This window comes from Branchiostoma floridae, chromosome 5, assembly GCF_000003815.2.
Source record: "Branchiostoma floridae strain S238N-H82 chromosome 5, Bfl_VNyyK, whole genome shotgun sequence".
NCBI classification, from domain to species: domain Eukaryota; kingdom Metazoa; phylum Chordata; class Leptocardii; order Amphioxiformes; family Branchiostomatidae; genus Branchiostoma; species Branchiostoma floridae.
This window is the reverse complement of record NC_049983.1, coordinates 7,621,794-7,643,938: the sequence shown is the minus strand read 5'-3', so window position 1 is coordinate 7,643,938 and position 22,145 is coordinate 7,621,794. Positions and strand designations below refer to the sequence as shown.

At 39.4% G+C, this 22,145-nt stretch overlaps 1 protein-coding gene across 1 annotated transcript in view; it reads left to right on the top strand.

Moving 5' to 3' along the window:
• The window catches only part of LOC118415658 (trichohyalin-like), a gene marked incomplete in the record, with an annotated part of 43,488 nt that extends 22,080 nt beyond the window's left edge, over nt 1-21,408 (top strand). The window contains 19 exon segments of the mRNA XM_035820385.1: nt 254-415; nt 965-1,156; nt 1,885-2,047; nt 2,721-2,890; nt 3,847-4,067; nt 4,687-4,868; nt 5,294-5,433; nt 6,379-6,535; nt 7,011-7,156; nt 7,713-7,947; nt 11,004-11,077; nt 12,167-12,352; nt 13,041-13,151; nt 13,617-13,763; nt 14,691-14,795; nt 15,577-15,725; nt 16,491-16,575; nt 17,483-17,542; nt 19,620-21,408. Of these exon segments, the coding sequence (XP_035676278.1) occupies nt 254-415; nt 965-1,156; nt 1,885-2,047; nt 2,721-2,890; nt 3,847-4,067; nt 4,687-4,868; nt 5,294-5,433; nt 6,379-6,535; nt 7,011-7,156; nt 7,713-7,947; nt 11,004-11,077; nt 12,167-12,352; nt 13,041-13,151; nt 13,617-13,763; nt 14,691-14,795; nt 15,577-15,725; nt 16,491-16,575; nt 17,483-17,542; nt 19,620-19,817 (2,883 nt within the window).
• Nucleotides 21,409-22,145: the final 737 nt, after the last annotated feature.

Genomic DNA, 22,145 nt, shown 5'->3' with positions numbered 1-22,145 from the left:
CCTACAGATGTGCCATATACAGCTATGTGGCAGAGACTGTCATTCTCGTACAGGACTGTTTATAGCCACAGTCGACGCTGTAGGGCTAATATCAATTAGGATTTTACCATCAATATTGACCAAGGGAGGCCATATACATGTCAACTACATTTGTATTATGCTGGTATTGCCATCATCTTGAGATTGAGATTTGTTCCACTAATTTTTTTGAGAGTGGTAATATCAACTTAAACTTGGTGGGTTTTTTCTTCAGGAGTCCACAGCCCTGCGAGTGGAGTGCTGTCTGGTAGCCCTGCAGTCTGCTGAGGAGGGAAAGACGCTGAGCGATGACGACATTCACGTCTCACTGTTGGCTGATCTACAGCAGCACCAGGACAAGGAGAGCCACTATCTCTTACAGGACCTGGCTTCAAAGGTAACCCAATAAAGAGACAAACCTTTAAATCTTTATAAATAGACTATTGCTAAATAGTTAAAACTTGTGTGTGTGTGTGTGTGTGTGTGTGTGTGTGTGTGTATTAAAGATCTTTAGTTCTATTGCAGCACCCTCTTCAATTAGTTGTATTTCAGTCACCTGAGAAATCGATTTCTTTCAATTTTATGTTACTGTTTTTGTGTGTAAACAATGGATGTGGAAGACAGTGCAATACAACAAAGAGCTCAGAAAGCTTACAATACAATCAAAATACAAGACTAGTGCTATGAATTCATTTTCCAGTGGTTTTGGATTTTTTACAGTAGCAGGAAAACAGTCTGACAGAGGGTTTCAAGGCATTTTGAATAGAAAGAATTCTGTTACAGAACATCTGTCAAACAAGGAACTTAGACATATACAAGTCATGTATTTGCAGTGCCATGGAGTCACAGTGAGTTCACCTATAAAACCATTAAAATAAAACCACTGCAAAAGTTTTACGATCTACAGTAAGCTCCTTAACTAACAGTCTCCCACTATCACCATCAGACCGTGGCCACACTAAAGCAGCTAAAGACGGTGCAGTACAGAGCACGTGCAGACAGGTGGTACGATAACGTGGCGGCCGTACTGCTGACGGGCGGACGACCCAAGTCTCCGGAGGAGGGTGGTTCTGAAGGAGAACTGGTGAAGGCACTGGAGGACAAGTATGATGCCTTGAGGGACAAGCTCATCATGCAGGTGAGAGAGGGAATCTTCAGACTGTGTTTCTTATCTGAGGCTCTTATAAGAAGTTAAGGTATTACACATGTACATGCCATATATTGTGTCATACTGGCTTGTTCAACATCACGATTCAGCTAGTATTGGCATCAAGGTCATTCATTCATTCATCAATGTGTAAATGAAGACATACAGTGCATAAGACTTGGTATGGATATAGAAAAAAAAATGTTGTTGCCTTTATTCTTCTTTGTATCAAAGTTTCTACAATTTTGTAAGTTAGTATAATGGTTAACAACTTTGATCATAAGTAAAGATTCAAGTTGACAATATCAACCCAAATGTTGGAATTCCAAGTTTTGGATGTAGATTACCAACAGCATTAGGGCAAGAAGGAGATTGACTTGTGACTAATGTAGACAAAAAACAAAACAAAAAAACATAATAATGTTCCAAACTGTACAATGGCTTTGAAAGTAAAGTGTTTGCTTGCATTCGGTAGGCTGTGAGTTAAATCCCCAGTTGAGTCATACCAATAAGGATTTTAAGAAAATGGTACATACTGCTTTGTCTGGTACACACAGCATTTGGAAAGGAGCATGACATTTGAACTAGCCCCTGTTGTAGTGATTACGCAAAGCCGAAGTTGTGTGGCCTAACGGCTACAGAAATGGAAATAGTTGCTACCCTGTAAGCCATCTAGTGCAAGAAGGACTGTTACTTAACATGGCATATCTGTCCTTTAGGCTCTGATTGACACCATGGGTGAGGCTGAGTGGGCGGCCCTGTCAGAGAAGGAGAGACAGGCCCGCCTGGTGAAGATGAAGCTACAGGAACGCCGGCTCAGACAGCAGGGCAAGTTTGACGAGGCCGCCGCTCTGTTAGGGGAGGGGATCAAGAACCAAGAGGGTGAGACAAGTGTGATTTTTTAAACCTTAACAGGTTCTACTTGATGTCATGAAAGTTTTTTGTGAAAGTGATTTGATGTTAAACTAGTTTAGCTCACTGGAGAACTATTCTTCCACTGGTTGTGACAGAGGACAGAGACTCTATGTATAGTACTAAGTCTTACAGGTTCATTTTGCCAGGAAATTTCCCCTAGCTCTTTCACGCAGTCAATCACAATAAATAATGAACCAAGGATTAATGTCCTCTCCTAAGGACTGTGACCCTTTCCAGTAGCATGCATGTCTTGACACAGCCAGGATTTAAACTCCTGGTCCATAGACAGGGCAGCTTACCACTGGTCTATGCACACTACTCTTGTAATGAAGTCATCAAACCTACCCAATATACATGTAGGGTACTACTTCATTTACGTTTTCCTCTAGTTCAATCAACACCATTAAATTACCAGTGTCAAAGTCCTTCTACAGCAACAGCTTCTTTCCTCAGACTGTCAAACTATGTAATTCTCACTGTTGTATACAACGTTCAATCCACTGAGTGTCCATTGCTATCTTAATGCAAAATAGTTTTCACCATCCACCACCCACATGTAAGTTCATTGCCTGGAAGTGGTCAAATGGCCTTGCATTGAACGAATCAATTAAAAAAGAAAACATTGTGTGCTAATTTTCAGAGCTGGCCAGGCTGCTAGGAGAGGCCAGGGCGGACCAGAAGAAACAGCTGGAGGAGCGGTTGGCACGGCGACGGCAGCTGAAGGCTGAGAGAGAGGCCCAGGGACTCGCCACTGATGATGCCACACTGGATGAGATTCAAGAGGAGGAGGAGAAGAGGAATCTTCCCAAGGTATGGTTATTGTACAGTTCAAATTGTGATGAAATTGTGATGAAATTGATGAAATTGTGAAAGGTTGATGAAGGTTAGACATCCAGGTAATAAGAATAGATATGCCAAAAATCAGTTACTGTAAATGCATTTAAGTTCACGGGGATTTAATTTCGCGATAGCGGGAAAAAGGACTCTTCGTGCTGGTTTTAAGTTGCGGTACCACCATGCGCTGTAGTCTCTTACTGCCATGGAAAAATGTTCACGGTGGTTTTAAGTTTGCAGTAAAGCGGCCACCGCAAAAAACTCGAACATTAAACCACTGCGAATGTTTCTGTATTTACAGTACTCCAACAACTGGATATGATTTTGGAAACGGTCAGACATTTCAGACACCATCGGATGTCTTTTGTCAGTAACACTGGATAGATCTGTTGGAGAGCATATCCTAGCTATGAATTGATATGTAAAACAGATCTAGTTGAAGAACAGGTTTATCCTAACTATGAATTGATATTCATAAAGGGGAGAAAGACAATATTTTGGTAGTCAGTAAGGTAACCAGTCTGCCGGTTTTGCATTATGCTATTATGTATAAAATGATTTCTCTTGCTTAAATCTTTCTCTTGCTTAATCTTATTTTGCTTATTATCATGATCATACACATAATCTCAGTTTGAAGGAAGGCCTAAAAACATGTTTTTGGTTGCTTTTCATTGTTACTGAATAACGTTGCAAATAAACAAGGAAAGTTGAACTTGTAATTAAAAGTAAAAAGACATGATTTTATCTCACTAGTTTGGTTTTACAGACACAGAAATTTGCTAGGCCTATCTGTGTCTAGTGCTTAATTTTTTTCAGACATATAGAGATCTTGTTGGACGTGTTTCGATGACAAATAGGCTGAACAAGGGATTTTGAGGACTTACATACAGTAAAGTAAGACACCTAACCAGCATGTGTATCATTTTATATAGAACATCCTGGCAGAACTTCAGAACAACTTTGATGCGGAGAAAGAGGCTCTCCTGGCCAGTCTGCGTGGGCAAGACGAGAGGTTTGACTCTGAGAGGAAGCGGCAGTTGGAGCTCGCCCGTCTGCGCCGAGAACAGAAACGTCTGAACCAGGAGGACAAATTCGACAGTGCCGCCATCGTGTTCAGCATTGCAAGGAGGAACGAAGCAGCAAAGGAAGCAAAGTAAGTATATTCTACTAGTAGAATAACATTTATTATGTTGAAACATCCCTGACTTCTTTGAATGGTACCTTTTTCTCTAAGATTGCAATAAACATTTTGCCATATTCCTCATTGCCATCCGTCTTGGAATGTATGTGATTTGGTTTTTGTGGTATTTGCTGTGACCTTTCCACCGTAAATTCACGATGACAAAAATATGCATTTTCAATGTGAATTGAATATAGAGTTAGGGACAGCCCTGTGGCTCAAGGAGCTGGTTCCAGTTAGTTTGTAACTGTAAGACCCGTATTCAAGTCCCAGGTCAGGACATGTTTGTGTGGGCAGCAACGTATTTCAAGGAAAGCATGTTTAAGGGAATTTCGAAGGGCTAGCAACCCCTCCCTGTAAAGATATACTCTGCTACAGAAACAGCAAGAAAACTTCCTTACCTTACACTGTATATGCCATTAGGGTTACAACAACAATGTTCAGTAACAGAATTGTTTCAGCCAGAAATTTAAAACGCTCCTGAACCGCCTTTCCCCATGTAATACAATTCGTAAATTAATTTATGGTTTACAGGACATTTACACTGTCTTTGATATACACAAGGGAATCTGATCATCTTGTTTCGCTGTAGTGTGGAGAAAGACAGAGAACGTCAGAAGCAGCTTGCCCAGGAGAGGCTGGCTGCCCGCAAGAAGAAGAAACAGGAACAAGCAGATCTGACCAATCGGGAGGCTCTGGAGGAACGTCTACGTCAGGAAGAGGAGGACCAAAGACTAGAGGAGGAAGAGGAGAAGACCAAGATTGCAGAAGAAGGTGAGAGGAAAGTCTTAGAATTAGATTACCCAAGAAAGTCTTTAAAGACTCAGTTTGTATGTAGAGTTATTCAGACTTGTTGAAATGGCTAGGTTTAGAACTTAAAATTCGCTACTGTGTTGGCCAAAAACTTGTATTCTTAGTGTTTGGTTGCTAGATATTGTCTTGTTGTATCATAATATACAGTTGAACCTCTATGATCACCCATACATAAGGACCACTTGGTCAATGCAACCACTTTTTGCTGGCTTGGGAGATAATTTTTCTAATGGACACAAGCATTTAGAGTCCTGTCCTCAGCTACCACCTATCCACATGGACTAGATTTTTTCGTCCCCTTACTGGTGTTGGGCAGTTTTGACTGTATCCTTGATTTTCGTCCCAGTTTTTTATATGCAAATGTTTACACTTTGTGTAAAACACAGGAGCAGTAGGTCTGCAGGTGGCTGTACTTACAGAGCTGGAGAAGAAGCACAGTGCAGAGAGAGACGTGCTGATGCAGCTGGTACAGGCCGCCGAGGGTAACCAGGCAGGGAGGGCAGAGGTCAACAAGATGGCTGACGAGGTCAGTAACAAAGGACAGATAGACCATGTTGATCTCTGCAACATTGTTGCTATATAAAACTATTTGTTTTTCTATGTATTTAATATTAAAAGTATATCCCCTCTCATTTTAGCAAACTAGAAGCTTGTGAGCCAATATGTTCCTTTTGAATATCTGTTGATATTCCATCAGAAAATTGTAAGAGATTGGCTTGCTTTCTTTCAAAACTTTTATTAGCCTTTCCCTTAGAATAATTGCTGCTATATTATATTGTGGTTTTATTGTGAGATTATATTTGCAGGACACTTTCCAGTGATTGTGTCATCCTGCAGCATCACTTCCTAATTCAGCACCAAGGACAGGAACTATTATCATGTAGTTACAAAAGATTATGCCCAGCATCTGTCATTCCATCATGCAATTAATCTTTTTTAAATGATGTCCTATCTGTCATCATGACAGAAAGATTTGGCATATCTAATACATGAAATCACTCCAGACACTAAGCATGGGTTCTGATTGAAAGAAATCCAGGGCTGTGGAAAACTCTGAAGCTGTTCTCTGTCATTAGGAACTACATGTAATGAGCATTTTGAAGAGCCTCCACTGACAGCGTGTAATTTTTTTAAACCTAATTCAGTGCCATGGACAGGACCTTTTTTTATTTGTCTTTTTTCATTAAATAGGAACTGATAGGAATTTTGACAGCTGCTGCTTCATTCATGTATTTTCTTCATCTAAGACAGACAGACAGACACTGTTTTCATGAAGTCAATTTTATTATTCTTCATCAGAAACAGATGATTCATTTGTTTCAGCCTCCCCCAGCAGGACCTTCACTATTCACAATTAGGAACTGACGAGCAATTTGGAGAGCCTCCGCCAACAGAAACAGTCATTTTTCCCAATTCAGCACCTTGGACAGGAACTGTTTTCATGTACCTAATGCTCTCTTTCATTCATCAGGAACTGACGAGCAACTTGGAAAGCCTCCGCCACCAGCGCCAGGCGTGGCGACAGAGGGTAGCGGAAGGCGAAGAGGTCACCGATGTCTCGGAACGAGCCAAGGTCCAGAGCGAGCAGAACCACTTCCTGGGGCAGGCCGTGCTCATCGCCATGGAAGGTCAGAGGTCATGTAGTTGGTTTAAATGCACAAGATTTTAGCTTGAAATTATCTGTTTTAGAAATCTGAAGCAATTTAATCTCACGCAAAACTTTTGAATGTTGAACTCCAGTCTTTGTAAAGGAATGAGCAATCCACTGCTTCTGTGATGTCATGTTAATAATATGCAGATAGAACACTGATGACTCTAAAAGTTTTATCATGCTTTGTTGACAGATACGATCCCGTAAATAGTTTCATCAGGTTGATACATTGTACATCAATTGGACATAGTCTTCATTGTTACGCAACCTCCTTTAATTCTCTTGGCAACCATCTGTTGTCTGAAGAAAACAAGAAATGGTTGTGGAGACAATTGCTGGAGAATTAAAGAAGCTTGTGTAATGAGGAAGACTGCATGTATGTTCAAGATATAGTATATTTCAAAATGTCCATAATTTGGTGCATAAATGTCTGTCAATTCATTTTCATCCAGGTAAAAGCAGAGAGCTGACTCCCCAGTCAGAAGGTAAGACACCAGAGGAGATAACAGGCGAGGCCTCCGTGCTGCTCCTGGCAGAACTGCAGCAGAAACAAGAGGCAGAGGGGAACGCTCTCAACTCTGTGCTGTCTGGTTCACTGGTAGGTTTCTCAGGTCTAAAATTTGCTTGTTATTAGGACAGAAAAAAGATTTCACCACAGCCATCCAAAATATCTGAACTTCATGACATGAAATTGTTGGAAATGTTGTTTTGTGTGCTTAAAAAGACAGATTCAGCAACAAGAATTAACATGGGCTACCAGACAATGAGTAGGGCAAAAAATTAAAGCTGGAGACAGCCCTGTTACAACATCACTTCAAATCCATTGAAAAACTTGCTAGTATCAGCCTATCCCAGGATTGTCTGTCAAGTAGAATCAGGCATAAGTTTTGCATGTAGAACTTTCTTTTTCTCCATCTTCAGTTTCCACTTTTTCTGAAGTCATTTTTTTATCCTTTATGTCAGTCATGTCATTTCTCAACAGCTCTTTGAACAGGATTTTACAATAAAGTTGAATTGGCCTTATTTTGATGGCAATATCCTTAATATCAAAATATCTTTTAGGAATAACTACAAAACTGTGACTATATATCTGAAATCTTTTTGCTGCAATAGACATGTATAATAGGCTCTACCTGTAACATTGCTATTTATAGGAGGAAGACATGTTGAAAAGCCTGAAGGACGATCAGCGTAGAGCGCGTAGGGAAGGTTGGCTGGACAACCTGGCCGCCGTGGTGCTCGGACAAGCGAGCGACGCACAGGACAGGCCGGGCACTACGGACAGCACCAGTAGCCGGGAGGAGAAGGCCATCAGTGGGCAGGAGGAGAAACAGATGCAGGAGTTGGACGATGAGCTGGAGCAACAGAAGCAGGAGCTCATCAAGAAAGGTTTGTTTAACTATCTTCCTGCTACCAAACCCTATAATTTTAATTGGTTCAAATTTGGTGCTAAATGGCTACCTTAGCAGGCTTAGGTTAAACATTTCGTGGTGGAAAATGGCATAGTTTGGAAGCTTTTTCGTCCTCACAGAACAGAGCATGTGGCTACTTTTTAACCTTTTTACTGCTGCCTAAACCCACAATCAATGCAAACTTTGTGCCAAATGGCTACCTTAGCACACTGGAGGTTACAGAAGTTGTGGTGGAAAATGGCGTTTGGTTTGGGAGCTTTTTCATCCTCACAGAACAGAGCATGCAGCTACTTTTCAACCTTTTCACTGCTGCCTAAACCCAAAATCAATGCAAATTTTGTGCCCAGACTACCTTAGTATGGCTACCTTAGTATGATAGAGGTTACAGAAGTTGTGGTGGAAAATGGCGTATGGTTTGGGAGCTTTTTCATCCTCACAGAACAGAGCATGCGGCTACTTTTTAACCTTATCACTGCTGCCTAAGCCCATAATCAATAAGTACCTAACTCAAAATTATGTGCCAAAGACCTGCCTTAGCAGGCTAATGGTTAATCAAGTAATAGAAAATGATGTGAAGTTTTGGAGCATTTTCTTCCTCGTGGCACAGAGAGTAAATTTCCTCATTTTCTGTAGCAATAATAAAAGTTATGATTAGGGCTGTGTACCTAAATACCCGTACCTGTATCGTACCTAATAAAATGTTTAGGTACAGGTCCGGACCTAAACATCTGTGTACCTGTACCTGTACCTAAACAAACTAAATCTCTATTAAACACTACTTTTTAAGACTGATGGACAAGTAAATCCCGAATCAACAATGACAATGGTGATAATCTTGCAGTTGAAACTTAAGAAAACTTGCAGAAGAAATTGTTTTGAGACTCAAACATGTAATTCCAAATACAAAGATGACAATTTATCACTAGAAAAGACAGTTAGCTACATGTTTAAATTGGTTAAACTTTTTTAGGTACAGGTGCAGGTCCGGACCTGTACCTAAACCCGTGTACATTGTACCTGTACCTGTACCTGTACCTGAAATTTGTTTAGGTACACAGCCCTAGTTATGATATTAATAAGGCCAAAATTTTCTTACAGAAAGTTCCTATCACGCAGGAGAGACAAACTAATTTTTTGGGTAGTAATAGATGAAAAACTTTTTTGTAATATTATAACATATGCGTTAGTATCTCTCCTTTGTTATTTATTGATTTCATTGATCATACATATTTTTTGTATTATTAGAAGATATGATTGTGTTAGTCCTGCACCTGTTTTATATATTATTTCTTATTATTTTGTTGTGTAAAATAAATAAACGAACAAACAAATGTACTTTTACCCCTTTTCAGACTCACCTCTTAATTCTACCACAATAAAGAACATACCTCGGAGTTGTAAGTAGGAAGTGGGGTTTGGCATTCACAGACTGAGATTATTGAACAATCCCACTTCTGACACCAAGTTGCAAACTACATGTAATCATTCCACTGTGAGATGTTGCTTTGCACAAGTTTTGTTTTCGGCCCCTAATCACAAGTGAAAAACAGTCCAGACACTGCCAGTTTACCTGATAAAAGTTTGTTGTCTTCTGCATTCCTTTACTTATCAGTCAGAAAAAGTTTGACTACAGGTGGTTAACATAATCACACCTGCAATCATACCTCCTCTGACTGACAAGGAAAGATGCAGAGACAACTACACCTGTCCTGCACAGGTTTGCACAATTTGTAAATCCACTCAAATACGAAATTCAAACGAAAACTCTCCTCCTTCATGCAAAATAGATTCCGACAAACAGACTTAGAGCAGACTTGCACACGGTCATTGTCATGCGGTTGCACCACTTGCCTTCCTACAAGGCCACGCTAATTTGTCCTATCTAATAACTATTCTATAGATTTGACTTAATAATGTATGTGTGTTGATTTATCCTGATTTGAGCTTTATGTTGATTACGCCCTTTGTTCTTATATTGTATTCATGTGTATTATTATTTGATGTATCATTGTTATGATTTTGGTATGGCGGCTATGAAAAGGCGTCTTCTGACACCTGTTTCATCATTGTCTATGTATATAGAGAATCTGGTGTGTTACGCCGAACGGCGGTTATACCGGCTATATAAATACAGATACAGAATCTCAATATTAAATAGATAAATAGATAGCACTTAAGCGTGCTGAAATCTACCGCAACTATGTTTGCACTAGTACTGTATCTGTATGATATCACACCAGCTTCGCAGGCAGCTGGTTATATTACACAGGACGAGCTGTCACACCTTGTCATTGCTAGTATGACTACAAAATGTTGTTTATTGAGGATGGTCCTACTGCACTTGATGGCAATGAATTCCACCCTACGATTTTTCTAGGAAAGTACAAATATTTTTGAACACATCAATCCTTGGTTGACAACTTTGGTACTTGAAGGCAGGACTATTTTTTGTTCTTGTCTGATCTGGTATTAGATACTCAGTAGTTAGACTCTACCAAAGGCAAGATGTGGTAGACCAAACATTCTTTTTATCCAAATGTATACCATAAAGGTAATTGCAAGAATTTGCACAAAGCAATTGCAAGACATGCAATGAATTTCTTCACTAAAATAACATCTCTTCATACTTACCCCTTTTTCCAGACTCCCCCCCCCCCCCAAAAAAATTCTTTCCCATGTAAAGACACATGTCAGAGTTGTGAGTAAGAAATAACGCTAGTTCACCTTTATCCGCAGGGTAACCTATATCTGTTGTTTTTAAAAACATGGTATTGATTTGGGGATGTTAAGTCGACGGACGGTGGTTTTAAATTGTAATATTTTCAAAATATTGCAGTTATTTTCAAAATATTGCACCATTCGTCCACTTAATATCCCTAAATATACTGTTTTTGTACACAACGGATATAGGTTACCCCACAAATAAAGGTGAACTTAGGCGTTAGACTTTTGCATGCATTGAGGTTCTTGAGTCCACTTCTACAGACTTGTCATTGAGGAATGTCTGATGATGAATTGCTTGCCCTCCTACAGGGCAACTGGGTGAGGACATCGATGTGGATGCAGCCATGGCTGAACTAGAGAAGCAGTACAAGGCAAAGAAGGAGGTGAGAAAGAAAAACTATCTAAGATTCTTAGCATGAAAGTTCATTTGTGTTCAATGGTAGAATACATTATAGAAATTGCTAAACTTTCTTTCCAACACTGAATACAGGGACTTACCCTAAATTTTTGGTAAAACTCTGTCGACCTTGTTCACAGAATGACCCTCTCTATCTCCAGCAGTGATGTCAGGAACAAGCCACTTTTGGAGGAGGGGGTCATAAGTATCAAAAAGTATCAGGCAGTGTACATTAGAGCCCACCGGCCCACACTCAACAGAGACGGGGGGGGGGGCGGCATAGACTTTTTGATACTTGACCCCCTCCTGCAAAAGTGGTGTGTTCCTGATGTCATTGCTGGAGATAGAGAGGTTCATTCTGTGAACAAGGTCGACGAAGTTTGACCGAAAATTTAGGGTAAGTCCCTATATTAATTTCAGTGTTGGAAAGAAAGTTTAGGAATTTCTATAAGCTATCTAAGATTCATTTCATGTATCAACACTATGAGTATGTTGAGAATATAAGAGCAGGATGTACCAGAATATCATTCTGAAAAAGGTACTTTCATTTGAATCAAAAGGATAAAGACTTAAACCGTCATGAAGATTGAAGTCTAAAATCTTGGTAGTAAAAAAAGCTGCCTCGTGTACCAAGTAGTCAAAAAGAAATTAAGTTGGAGTTGTCAACATTCTATCAATAGCACTAGACCAAAATGTCTTTCTGTAAATGATTTTTAAGGCACAAATGTGACAGTCTTCATCATCATCATCATTGTTGGGCTGCTATGCAATAAGTTCCTTCTGGTCCCTTTTGTTGAACAAGATGCCTGAACTGTTTTGGAGTCAACTGGCCATTATAGTCTCCCAGGAGCTGTTGGATGTACTAGATATAAGTACATGTAGTAGGTAGTAGTAAGTAACTTCCATGTCTACGTCTTCCAGGTGGTGTCCCATAATGAGCATAGAGAATGATAGGTTCATCCTCAGGCAGGCAAAGAATTTGTCCCAAAAAGTTCTAGAATCATTGAAAAATAGTTTGCGCCTAAGTGTCACTCGGTTAAAAAAAACACCAACTGTTTTTTTTTTCTAATCACAGGCGCTAACCTCTGACATGGCCCGTCAGCGTGCCCAGCTGAAGGAGCGGCTGGCGGCGCGGAAGGCGAAACGGGAGAACCAGATGTACGAGGAGGACATGGCGGCCGCCATGATCCAGCGCGCCTCCCAGCAGGCTGCACACCTCAGTCAGATGGCTGCTGCTGACAAGGCCAAACATGGAGACAAGGTGAGAAGACTAGGAACTAGAAATGCAGGGCTCGGCATACTTTTTTCTGCATACCTGCACTGGTGCAGGTAACATTGAAAATTACCTGCACCAGACAAATTTTACCTGCTCCACTCTGAAATTAGGAAGTATGGATCATACTAAAATTGTTCTGGAACCATTGCTATATTTTCTTTTATACTCTATAGCCAGAAACGGTCAATGCAGCTTATAATAATCCACATACACATACATTGTATGGCATTTATGTATAAAACCCAGTACATGGACCAGTGCAGGTTAGGTGCAGGTAGACACCAGAAATACCTGCACAGCTCCAATTTTGCCTCCAAAATTGAACATGTAGATTCTTTTTTTGTATCGTTATTCAGTAAAATAATGATCAGAACTCCAATGTACAGAGCAGCTTTATAATGAAAAGGGAAGTATTCCAGTATAATGAAGAAGAGTTACAGAATATTAACATAAAAAGTAGAGATGATAAAAACAACAGAACAATGCTAGCACAACTGTAGATGAGATTTACATGTGGTGATTTTCAGCACCAAGGACAGGTCTAATGTTAGTTGTTGTAACTCAGTTTTGTACATGGTTATCATCAAAAGACAAGGTGAGGGTGTTGATGATACAGGAAGTTCAATGTTAGTGACTATTTTTCTCATCCTTTTATTTTTTTTCTCTTTTCCAGCTGCAAGAGAGACTGGAAGCCAGGCGTGAGGCCAGGAGGCTGGCGGCAGAGGCCAAGAAAAAAGAAGAGGAGGAACAGAAGAGGAAGAAATCTGAGAAGGGAGCCATGCCTGTATGTAGCACAGAAGTTTTGTATACACCTATTGTATTGAGTTAAAAAAACAAAGTATACCTTTAAAGTCTTTCACATTTTGAATTTGTGCAAATTACAATGTCATCCAAAACAAGGATCATATTCTACTGAGTGAATTCAAATTCTTCTCGCTTCTTTGTGATACTGAAAATGTAGGAGCAGATACGTTATTAAAGGTTTGTCTAAATTCATAAGGAATATGAATGATGTGTCAACTCGCCTCTATCCCTCTGCTGCCAGGGAATATTCAAGGACACTAGCGCACAAACATGTTGATCAAAGCCTTTTCCGACGACACGAGAGTTGCGTACTGATGACACTGAGTCTCTCTAACCAGACTGACCTCCATTGCACCCCAGAGGGCTCAGTCAGCATGCATCGACTGTTCCATTAGCAGGGGACCTAAACTATTCTAACATAATGAATTTCTTTGTTGTACCCCAGCCCGGATTCTCCATGCAGCGTGAGAAGACTGTCATCAACGTGGACTTGTCCAAGGAGAAACAGAACGAGATTCTGGAGTCACTCCGGTCAGACAAGGAGAAGGCTGAGAGAAAGCTTATTAGGGAGAAAGAGCGTGCTTCTATACAGGTAGGGTATTACTAAACACTTTGCCTCTATAGAAATTGCTAAACTTTCTTTCCAACACTGAATTAATACAATGACTTACCCTAAATTTTCGGTCAAACTCCATCGACCTTGTTCACAGAATGACCTTCTCTATCTCCAGCAGTGACGTCAGGAACACGCCACTTTTGCAGGATGTGTCATAAGTCTCAGAAAGTCTATGCCGCCCCCCGTCTCTGTTGAGTGTGGGCCGTTGGGGTCTAAAGTACACTTTGCCTCTAACTCGTTTGGCATGAATTGTGATACAATTGTACACTATGCATTCATCACAAGCTAAAGTTGTTTACAGGTCAAGCTGAAGTAAAACGCTAGTTTACCTTCAATCTGCGGGGCAACATATATCTGCTATTCAGGGATATTAAGTCAATCGATGTTGGTTTCAAATTGCAATATTTTTATAACCACACTGTCTTTTGACTTGATATCCCTGAATATATACCCTGTTTTTAAAAAAACAATGGGTATTGGTTACCCTGCAAATAAAAATTAACGAGCATTACCACCATTGTCATAAACCTTTGCTCAAGCTTTTTCCTTATTTGTTTTGTTTATAATTGTTTATTTGCACATTATGATAAAAAACATAATGTTACAAAAAGTGAGTACAACATGCTGGAGAAACCCGAAAGGTTTATCTGGAGTTTCGCCTTCCTTTACCGTGGCTAATTTCATTTTGGTTATTATAATTGTTGATAATTATTGATAAACATATGCATTACATTAAAAAAGATCAATTGAAAGAAAAACGAAACAAATAATTGTCAATACATATTAAGAAAATAAGGAAAATCTACTAAGAGCACTAGTAACAAACCAAGTAGTGCAATGTAGAAGGTGTTTATCAGTTGTTCTGTTTACTTGTTTACTGATCGGGTGACTGGTTTTGTTCAGGTCCAACACAAGCTGGAACAGCGCAGGAAGACGAGAGTCAGCGCTGCTCAGGAGGTCTTCACTCTGGGGGAGAGACAGAAGACCATCCTAGAGAAGACACAACACGTGAGAATCCTTTTCTTGTTAACTCTTGTACAAAACAATCTGAAGTCATTCATCTGTTTGAGTACTCCAGCGCATTGATCAATGATGGTTTTCAGCTGTCCTGAGATTCTTCAGAAACCATCAGTTTTCTTTTAAATTATGAACTTTATCATACAGTTTTGCCAGACTGGCTAAGTACAGGTCACAACAAAACATGTTCAAAGTTCTTTGTACATTCATGCCCTATTAGACTATTAGTAAGTACAACATATAGAAATAGTACATAAATAGTACATGTATTTAAGTAAATGATACCATATTGACAAAACTTCTACATGATCTTAAAACAAATTTGTTGATTGTTAAGACGTTGGGATATATAGGGTGACATGGACATATTCAAAATTGAATGGTCAAAAGGTAAATTACTGAAATAGAATATTTTTTCAGTATTTGTCCTAAATCTTTAGTATGGAAACTGTTTTTATCACTACCATACAGGATTCTAGCCAGCAATTTTGATGCTGGGGATGGACGCAAATTTTGCCCATTTCTTCCTCTGTGACGGACAAAAATTGACATGTAAAGATATTGATTGAACCAAGCTGAGTCTACCATTAAAATTTGCCCCTCAAAACAAAGGAAAGAGCCTTTCATAGGGTCTAGATTTCAAAACTTTCCCAGGGAGCATGCTCCTGGACCCACCTAGGATCGTTGCACCTTCGACAGGATTTCCATTCAAAATTCTGGCTAGAACACTGCTACCATATTCATTAAAAATAAACTTATGAATAATGTACAGGAGGACCGCCAGCGCCAGCTCACCATGGTGAAGGAGCGTCTGGACAAGGTGAAGTACGAGCGCACCATGACCATCAAGGCACGGCAGCGCGCCAGCCAGGCCAAGTTCGAGGAGATGCTCAACCCACAGGACGTGCAGCAGCTGTCCAGGTGCTCATTTGCGTTTCTTCGGGTAGCGCGCGTAGTCCAGTTGTCAGCAGCCCTGCCTTTGGAACTAGAAGCCGTGAGTTCGATTCCGGCTGTGTCGCTCACCCGACATACACGCTACTGGAAAGGGTTGCAGTCCTTAGGACAGGACGTTAAGCCGTTGTCCACTGTTCATTGTGCTTGTCGGAAAGAGCTAGGGGAATTTCCCCGGTACAATGAACCTGTAAATACTGTACATAGCGTCTGTCCTCTCAGTCACGACCAGTGGAAGACTTGCTCTTCAGTGAGCTAAAACTGGATCGAGATCACTTTCCTTTCCTTTTCCTTTCTTCTCTCTTTCTACATGTATTTGTCGTGTCATGATCTTTAGTGTGGCTAGGATAGCAGACACAAGATCCAGTTTGTAGGTTTAGTTTCATTCATGGCCTTTACAATTAGACCTTGTGTTCTTTGCAAAGACAATTTACATGACATTCAATCCATGTGCAAACATGCATACCCCACTTTGGTTAGGGAGGTGAAATTTAGCTTGTGTTTTTTGCTCATATGTGCTTCAATGTACCTGTAACATGTTTGCAACAAGTTTGCATGACTTTTTTTTATTGTACACGTATTCCAACAGTTTTAGATTGAATTTCTCATAGTTTAAAACTGTGCATCTGATAGGCCATTCCATGCTGATGTGGTTCTGTACTAGGCTTTTTTTCATATTATTGATGTGTTTTGCTTATTATGCATTTTGACGTTTTCCTTGTTGTATTTCTCCAGGGATGAGAAGATGAACCGTGCTGCTGAGGAGATGATGCGCAAGTTCCGCACAGATGAGGCGGACGTAAAGTTAGGCGTGAAAAGTGTAAGTTTACAAATCCTTTTCTTAACAGTCTTTTGTAAAATTATATATCAAAATAATGAAATCAGGTATTGACAGTATTTTTCCACACAGGTCACATACAGTGTATCCACATTGACTTGACTAGCATGAGCCTTTCTTTGCATTCTGCACAACTGTGTAAAAGTTGCACAACTGTGTAAGAGTGTAAGTTGCACAACTGTGTAAGAGTGTAACTTGCACAGATGTGTAAGAGTGTAGGTTGCACAAATGTGTCAGAGTGTAAGTTGCACAGATGTGTAAGAGTGTAGGTTGTACAAATGTGTGTGTAAGTTGCACAAATGTGTAAGAGTGTAAGTTGCACAACTGTGTAAGAGTTTAAGTTGCATAACTGTATAAGAGTGTAAGTTGCACAAATGTGTAAAAGTGTAAGTTGCACAAATATGTAGGAATGTAAGTTGCGCAAATGTGTGAGAATGTAAGTTGCAGAACTGTAAGTGTGTACGTTGCATAAATGTGTATGAGTGTAAGTTGCACAACTGTGTAAGAGTGTAAGTTGCACAACTGTATATGTTGCACAAATGTGTAAGAGATAGTGCAAGTTCCACAACTGTGTAAGAGTAAGTTGCACAGTTATAAGTTGCACAACTGTGTAAGAGTGTTAGTTGCACAACTGTGTAAGCATGTAAGTTGCACAACTGTGTAAGAGTGTAAGTTGCACAACTAAGAGTGTAAGTTGCATAAATGTGTAAGAGTGTAAGTTATACAAATGTGTAATAGTGTAAGTTGTACAAATGTGCTTCTCCAGTCTGTTTGGTGTCATGTCACCTTACGTAGATGACTCAAACAGTACTAGTGGATTGAAAGATTTTCTTGATAGTCTTGATTGGTTATGACAATAGCTGTACAATTGTATGATTTTTCTCTTCAGGTAACATCCTCTGAAAATCTGTTACGAGTTTCTTCAGTGGATTCTGATTCAGACACAGTGGTACATGTCACTGCATGAAATTTGATCTTTAAGCACACCTTAAATCATGCGTAAAGGTGTGCTTAAAGGTTGGATTTTGTGCAATGTTGTGTGTGTTTGAGGAGATGCTGAAATGCTGTGTTTCCAACATTCCTTCTTCTGTTGTACATCTATATGTAACACTAGTTCACTTTTATCCGCCGGGTAACCCACTGGTATATCCATTGCTTTTAAAAAGTATCTATAGGGATATCTCGAGTCGACGGATGGTTGATTCAGATTGCAATGTATGAAACCACTGTCTGCCAACTTGATATCCCTACACGTAAATAGCCTGTTTTTAAAAACAATGGATATAGCTTACCCTTGATAAAGATTAACTAGTCTAAGTGTAACTATTACTAACATCCATCACTTTTTAACCTTCTCATTCTCATTCTTCGTGTTTCAAGCTACAAGATGCATTCCCTAAGGCATTTAAGGATGTCAGTAAGAGACCACCAACCCCACATGCGGTAACTGACAATGTGGTTAACCAGCATTCTTGATGTCACAAACTGCACATCGTCTGCCATTAACAGCACAATGTCTGTTTTGCTGTGATATGTTTGGTGTCCTTGTCACTTATTGTCAAATACATAATGTCCACTTCTACATAATTTTTGGTGGCCCCTTTGATAATATTTCCCTTGAACACAGTTCTGTCTAACTCTAAAGTGACAATCTGTCCACATGACAGATTTTTCTCGGTCCATTGAGTGGTTTTCTTGATCAGTTTGGACTGTTCGCATGTAATATGTTGAGTGGGTACTAAATATTTTGTTGGTGTTTGTTGCAAGGTGGAGGCTGATGCTTCTAAGTCCTCTTGAGCCAGACTTTCTATGGTGTATTAAAGGTGCTTCGTGTGCTGCGTGCCTTGGTTTTGCCAACTTCTATCTTTATAGATGTTTGCCTTGTGTGTCTTCAGTGTTTTTCATTCAAACACGGCTTTCTGTTCATGATCACATTCAAAATCTGTCTTTGAATTCTGTTCACATTCAAAATCTTGCTTTCTGAATTTCACATTCAAAATCATGATAAAAGAATGGGTTTACAACACATCACTCTCACAGTATATTCTTAAAGGTTTTAACAGTTTCAAGCCACTTTGAGCATGCTGGTGATTTGATTCAAATGATAAAGCTATGTGACTGTTTAAAACATCATTCTGTACTTTATTGACATTAAAAAACAAAGTAATGCCCTAACTATGTCAATAAATATGATTGCCAACAATTGTAAGTTACATAATTCTTCTTGTTTTATTTGACACTGATTCATGGTTGCTTATCTTACTTTAATATAATCATTTGAGTATGGCTGACTTTGTGTTTGTCTGCATTTACATTTACTTTTATCTATATTTTAAACTTTTAGAAATGTTTGTTAATTGTTTGTTTTAGATTGTGTTTTTCCTCGGCAAGTTTGTTGTCATTTTAGTTTTTGAAGTGTTTGTTTGTATGTTTGATTGATTGATGTGCAAATTTGCTTTTACCTCATTTCAGCTTAGTTTGCTTCAATATTAGCAGGTGTTTATATCATCATTAATACTAAAGCTACATTGTATATAGTTGTAGATCTCTTTGAAATGATTTTTGTGACAGTCTTTGGGACCATGGCAGAATCATGAGACTTAATGTTACAATGGACATGTCCATCTAGTACCTAGATCTATATGGAAATTTTGCCAAACCTTTGGAAACTTAAGCTTTCAGCTGCAACTCAATTGGCTTGGGTTCAAGAGAAATTAGAAAGGCAGCATTTTTGCAAAAATGCAGAATTTTTCCCTCTAGCCTTGAATCAAGCTACTCGCATGCAATACTATACCATTAGACTCGCCCCAATGTAGTCTGTACGAGTGAAAAAAAGAATTGGGGCTATGAATCTGAGTAGTTTCACATGATAGCCAGCCCAGATAGCTAGGCCTGGTGCACAGTCCAGCCTTTTCCGCAAACCCTTTATACCAGGCAAATGAAAGAAAAAGAACACACCAGCAAACCAATACGTTTTCTCCCTCAGGAAAACCTCAATACGTGACTTTTATTTTATTCCTCGATAGGCCTTTGCCCTGGACGACAGCGCAGACAGCGACTCTGTGAACAGCGGCGCGGAGGAAGGTGGGACCGCCGGCGAACAGGAAAGGCCGAAAACGCGGGGCAGGATGACGGACGAGGAGAAGCGAAAGTTGATGAAGGAACGCTTCCAGAAAAAAAAGGGGAGGAAGAGGACCCAAGAAGGGACTACAGAGGAGGGATAAATAGGAGCAAAGTAGTGCCTTGTATGATTGTTGTATAGATATCAAACCAGTGTGGTAGACCTTTTTCTGCAATAAACTAGTAGCCAGGAATTAGTTTAACTATTGAGTGCTTTTAATTCTTTAAAGTATGTGAAGAGATTCGTATAAAATAAACTATCCACCACTCAAAATTCTGGACCATAGCACTTCCAGAATACTACACCTCAATCTGTGACATTCCATTGCAGTACCGTAACAAAGCAATAGGAGGCCTAGCCTGTTACCGAACTTGATCTTTGTGTTTCCTACCTAAACCAAATATAATGAAAATTCATCCACAAATCCATGTTGTTTACAAACACACAAACAAGCAAACAAACACACAAACAAACATGCATGCTCCTCTGCAGCACCATAGAAAGCTTTCTTAATGCAAGTTATCAAACTTTTAAAAATCTTTTTCTACCAGATACCTAGCAAATATCATGATGGTACATCAACAGCTTCTTGAATTATGCACACATAGGTAAATCCATGGCCACTCCACTTTAGCATAACTGAAAACACAACCTTCCTTGGTGAAGGTAATGATGAGAATACGAGCGATCGCTGTTGTTGTTTATATCTGGGGTAATGGACGGTTGGTGCCTACCAGGACGTCAGCAGATTGGATTGAAATTTGACATTTAAATTAGCAGATCAAATTACTGGTTAATACGTAAATCACGCTTTTGCCAAACACCTGCTTTTTGCCTACCAATGCGTCATCACGATCGCTCGTATTGGCATGGTAGATTTGAACTAGATGATGCAATGTAAGTTGATGTCCAACTGCACTCAGAGACAACCATGTGACATTGTTATCCAAAAATGTGCAAAGGACACAAAGAAGAATCAAATGCGAGATAAGAGAGCTGTATACTGAAACAAGGAAGCTACTCAATAAAGTTTATTAGATTTAATGGGATGATAATTTTTCAAATGGTTGCTAAGAAACAATAAATGTCTTCACCACTTTGCCTAAGGATTGCTGTATTGCTTTCATATGTATACATCTATATTTTATATTTAAGCATTAGGATAAGCTGTTGAATCATGTACGGATATTAGAGACGCACAAGAATTAGAAGGTATGAGGACACTGGTGCAACACAATTATTAACTATGCAATTATTGACAGAAACATAGAGATGTGACATTATTAACATTGCTCGAAAGACAATGTGAAAAGGATCATATTCTGCTTGTGTCATATGTGTTCACAAACCAACCAAGTTTTTAGTATACAATAGTCTTTTTTAATGCATAAACATATATAGTAGTATTATGTGCCTTGCATTGTTTCAGAAGATGTAAATTTTTCAAAATGCATTTTTTTACCAATGGCCCTTACTATTTGTATAATATTATGAATGGATGGAAAGAGCAGGCACTCAAAAATGGTTCAGGATGTAAAAATCTCTATATTCTACAAGAACTTTTTCAATATCAAAGATTTGAGGCCTTGGAGTGATTCTATCCCTTTTATGGTTTTGTCTTACGGCTCACGCTTTTGAATTTTCACCATGTATTGTCTTTTGCACATTAAAAACCCATCACATTTGTATATTTCCACTAGTCTCATTGATTCTTTATTGCAAGAGTAGTGGGTTACTATACAATGTCATGTACTGTAAGTGCATGAGGGACTCCCAGGGTTTGTACTGAACAGAAACATTTATTTTGTCAGATATAGCTAGGAAGAAATTAGGTCGTATGATTGAGGGGAGGGGAGGGGGATTTGGAGCGTTTAGTGTAGTATACATGTATAATTGAGTTCCACGAACACATCCCTTCGCCAAATAATGATGCCTTTCTTTAAGACTTTAAGTCTTATTCAGAAATACTAAAGATTACCTACCCCATAGCAAACGACAGCATGGGCGTGTATAAGTAGTAGTTGGAATAAATTCCATTTTATCCATCACAACTAAGCTCGATCTAGTAATGTTATCCACAAAGAAACACTCATACATACACAGCCCACTGCAGTACCGCAGGGAAACGACAGGTAAACTATTTCGAACTTGATTTTCCTTTACACAAGAAGTAATTTCAAGTCCGCACTTTTTCAAATTATGCTGGTGACATATACATACAGTAAAAATGGTGTTCAACTGACAAGGTGGTGGATGATTGAAACACGTGACAAGCTCTTATATGACGTCATTGCCAGACTCATAATTTTTCTTCCCACTCTGCCATCGTCAGGTGTCACAGAAGGCAGCGTCTTAGCCAGGTACAACTCAAGGTAAGGAGATTTTCTATAAGAAAGTAAGATTGCACAAATTGGAGCCATAATAGGATTCG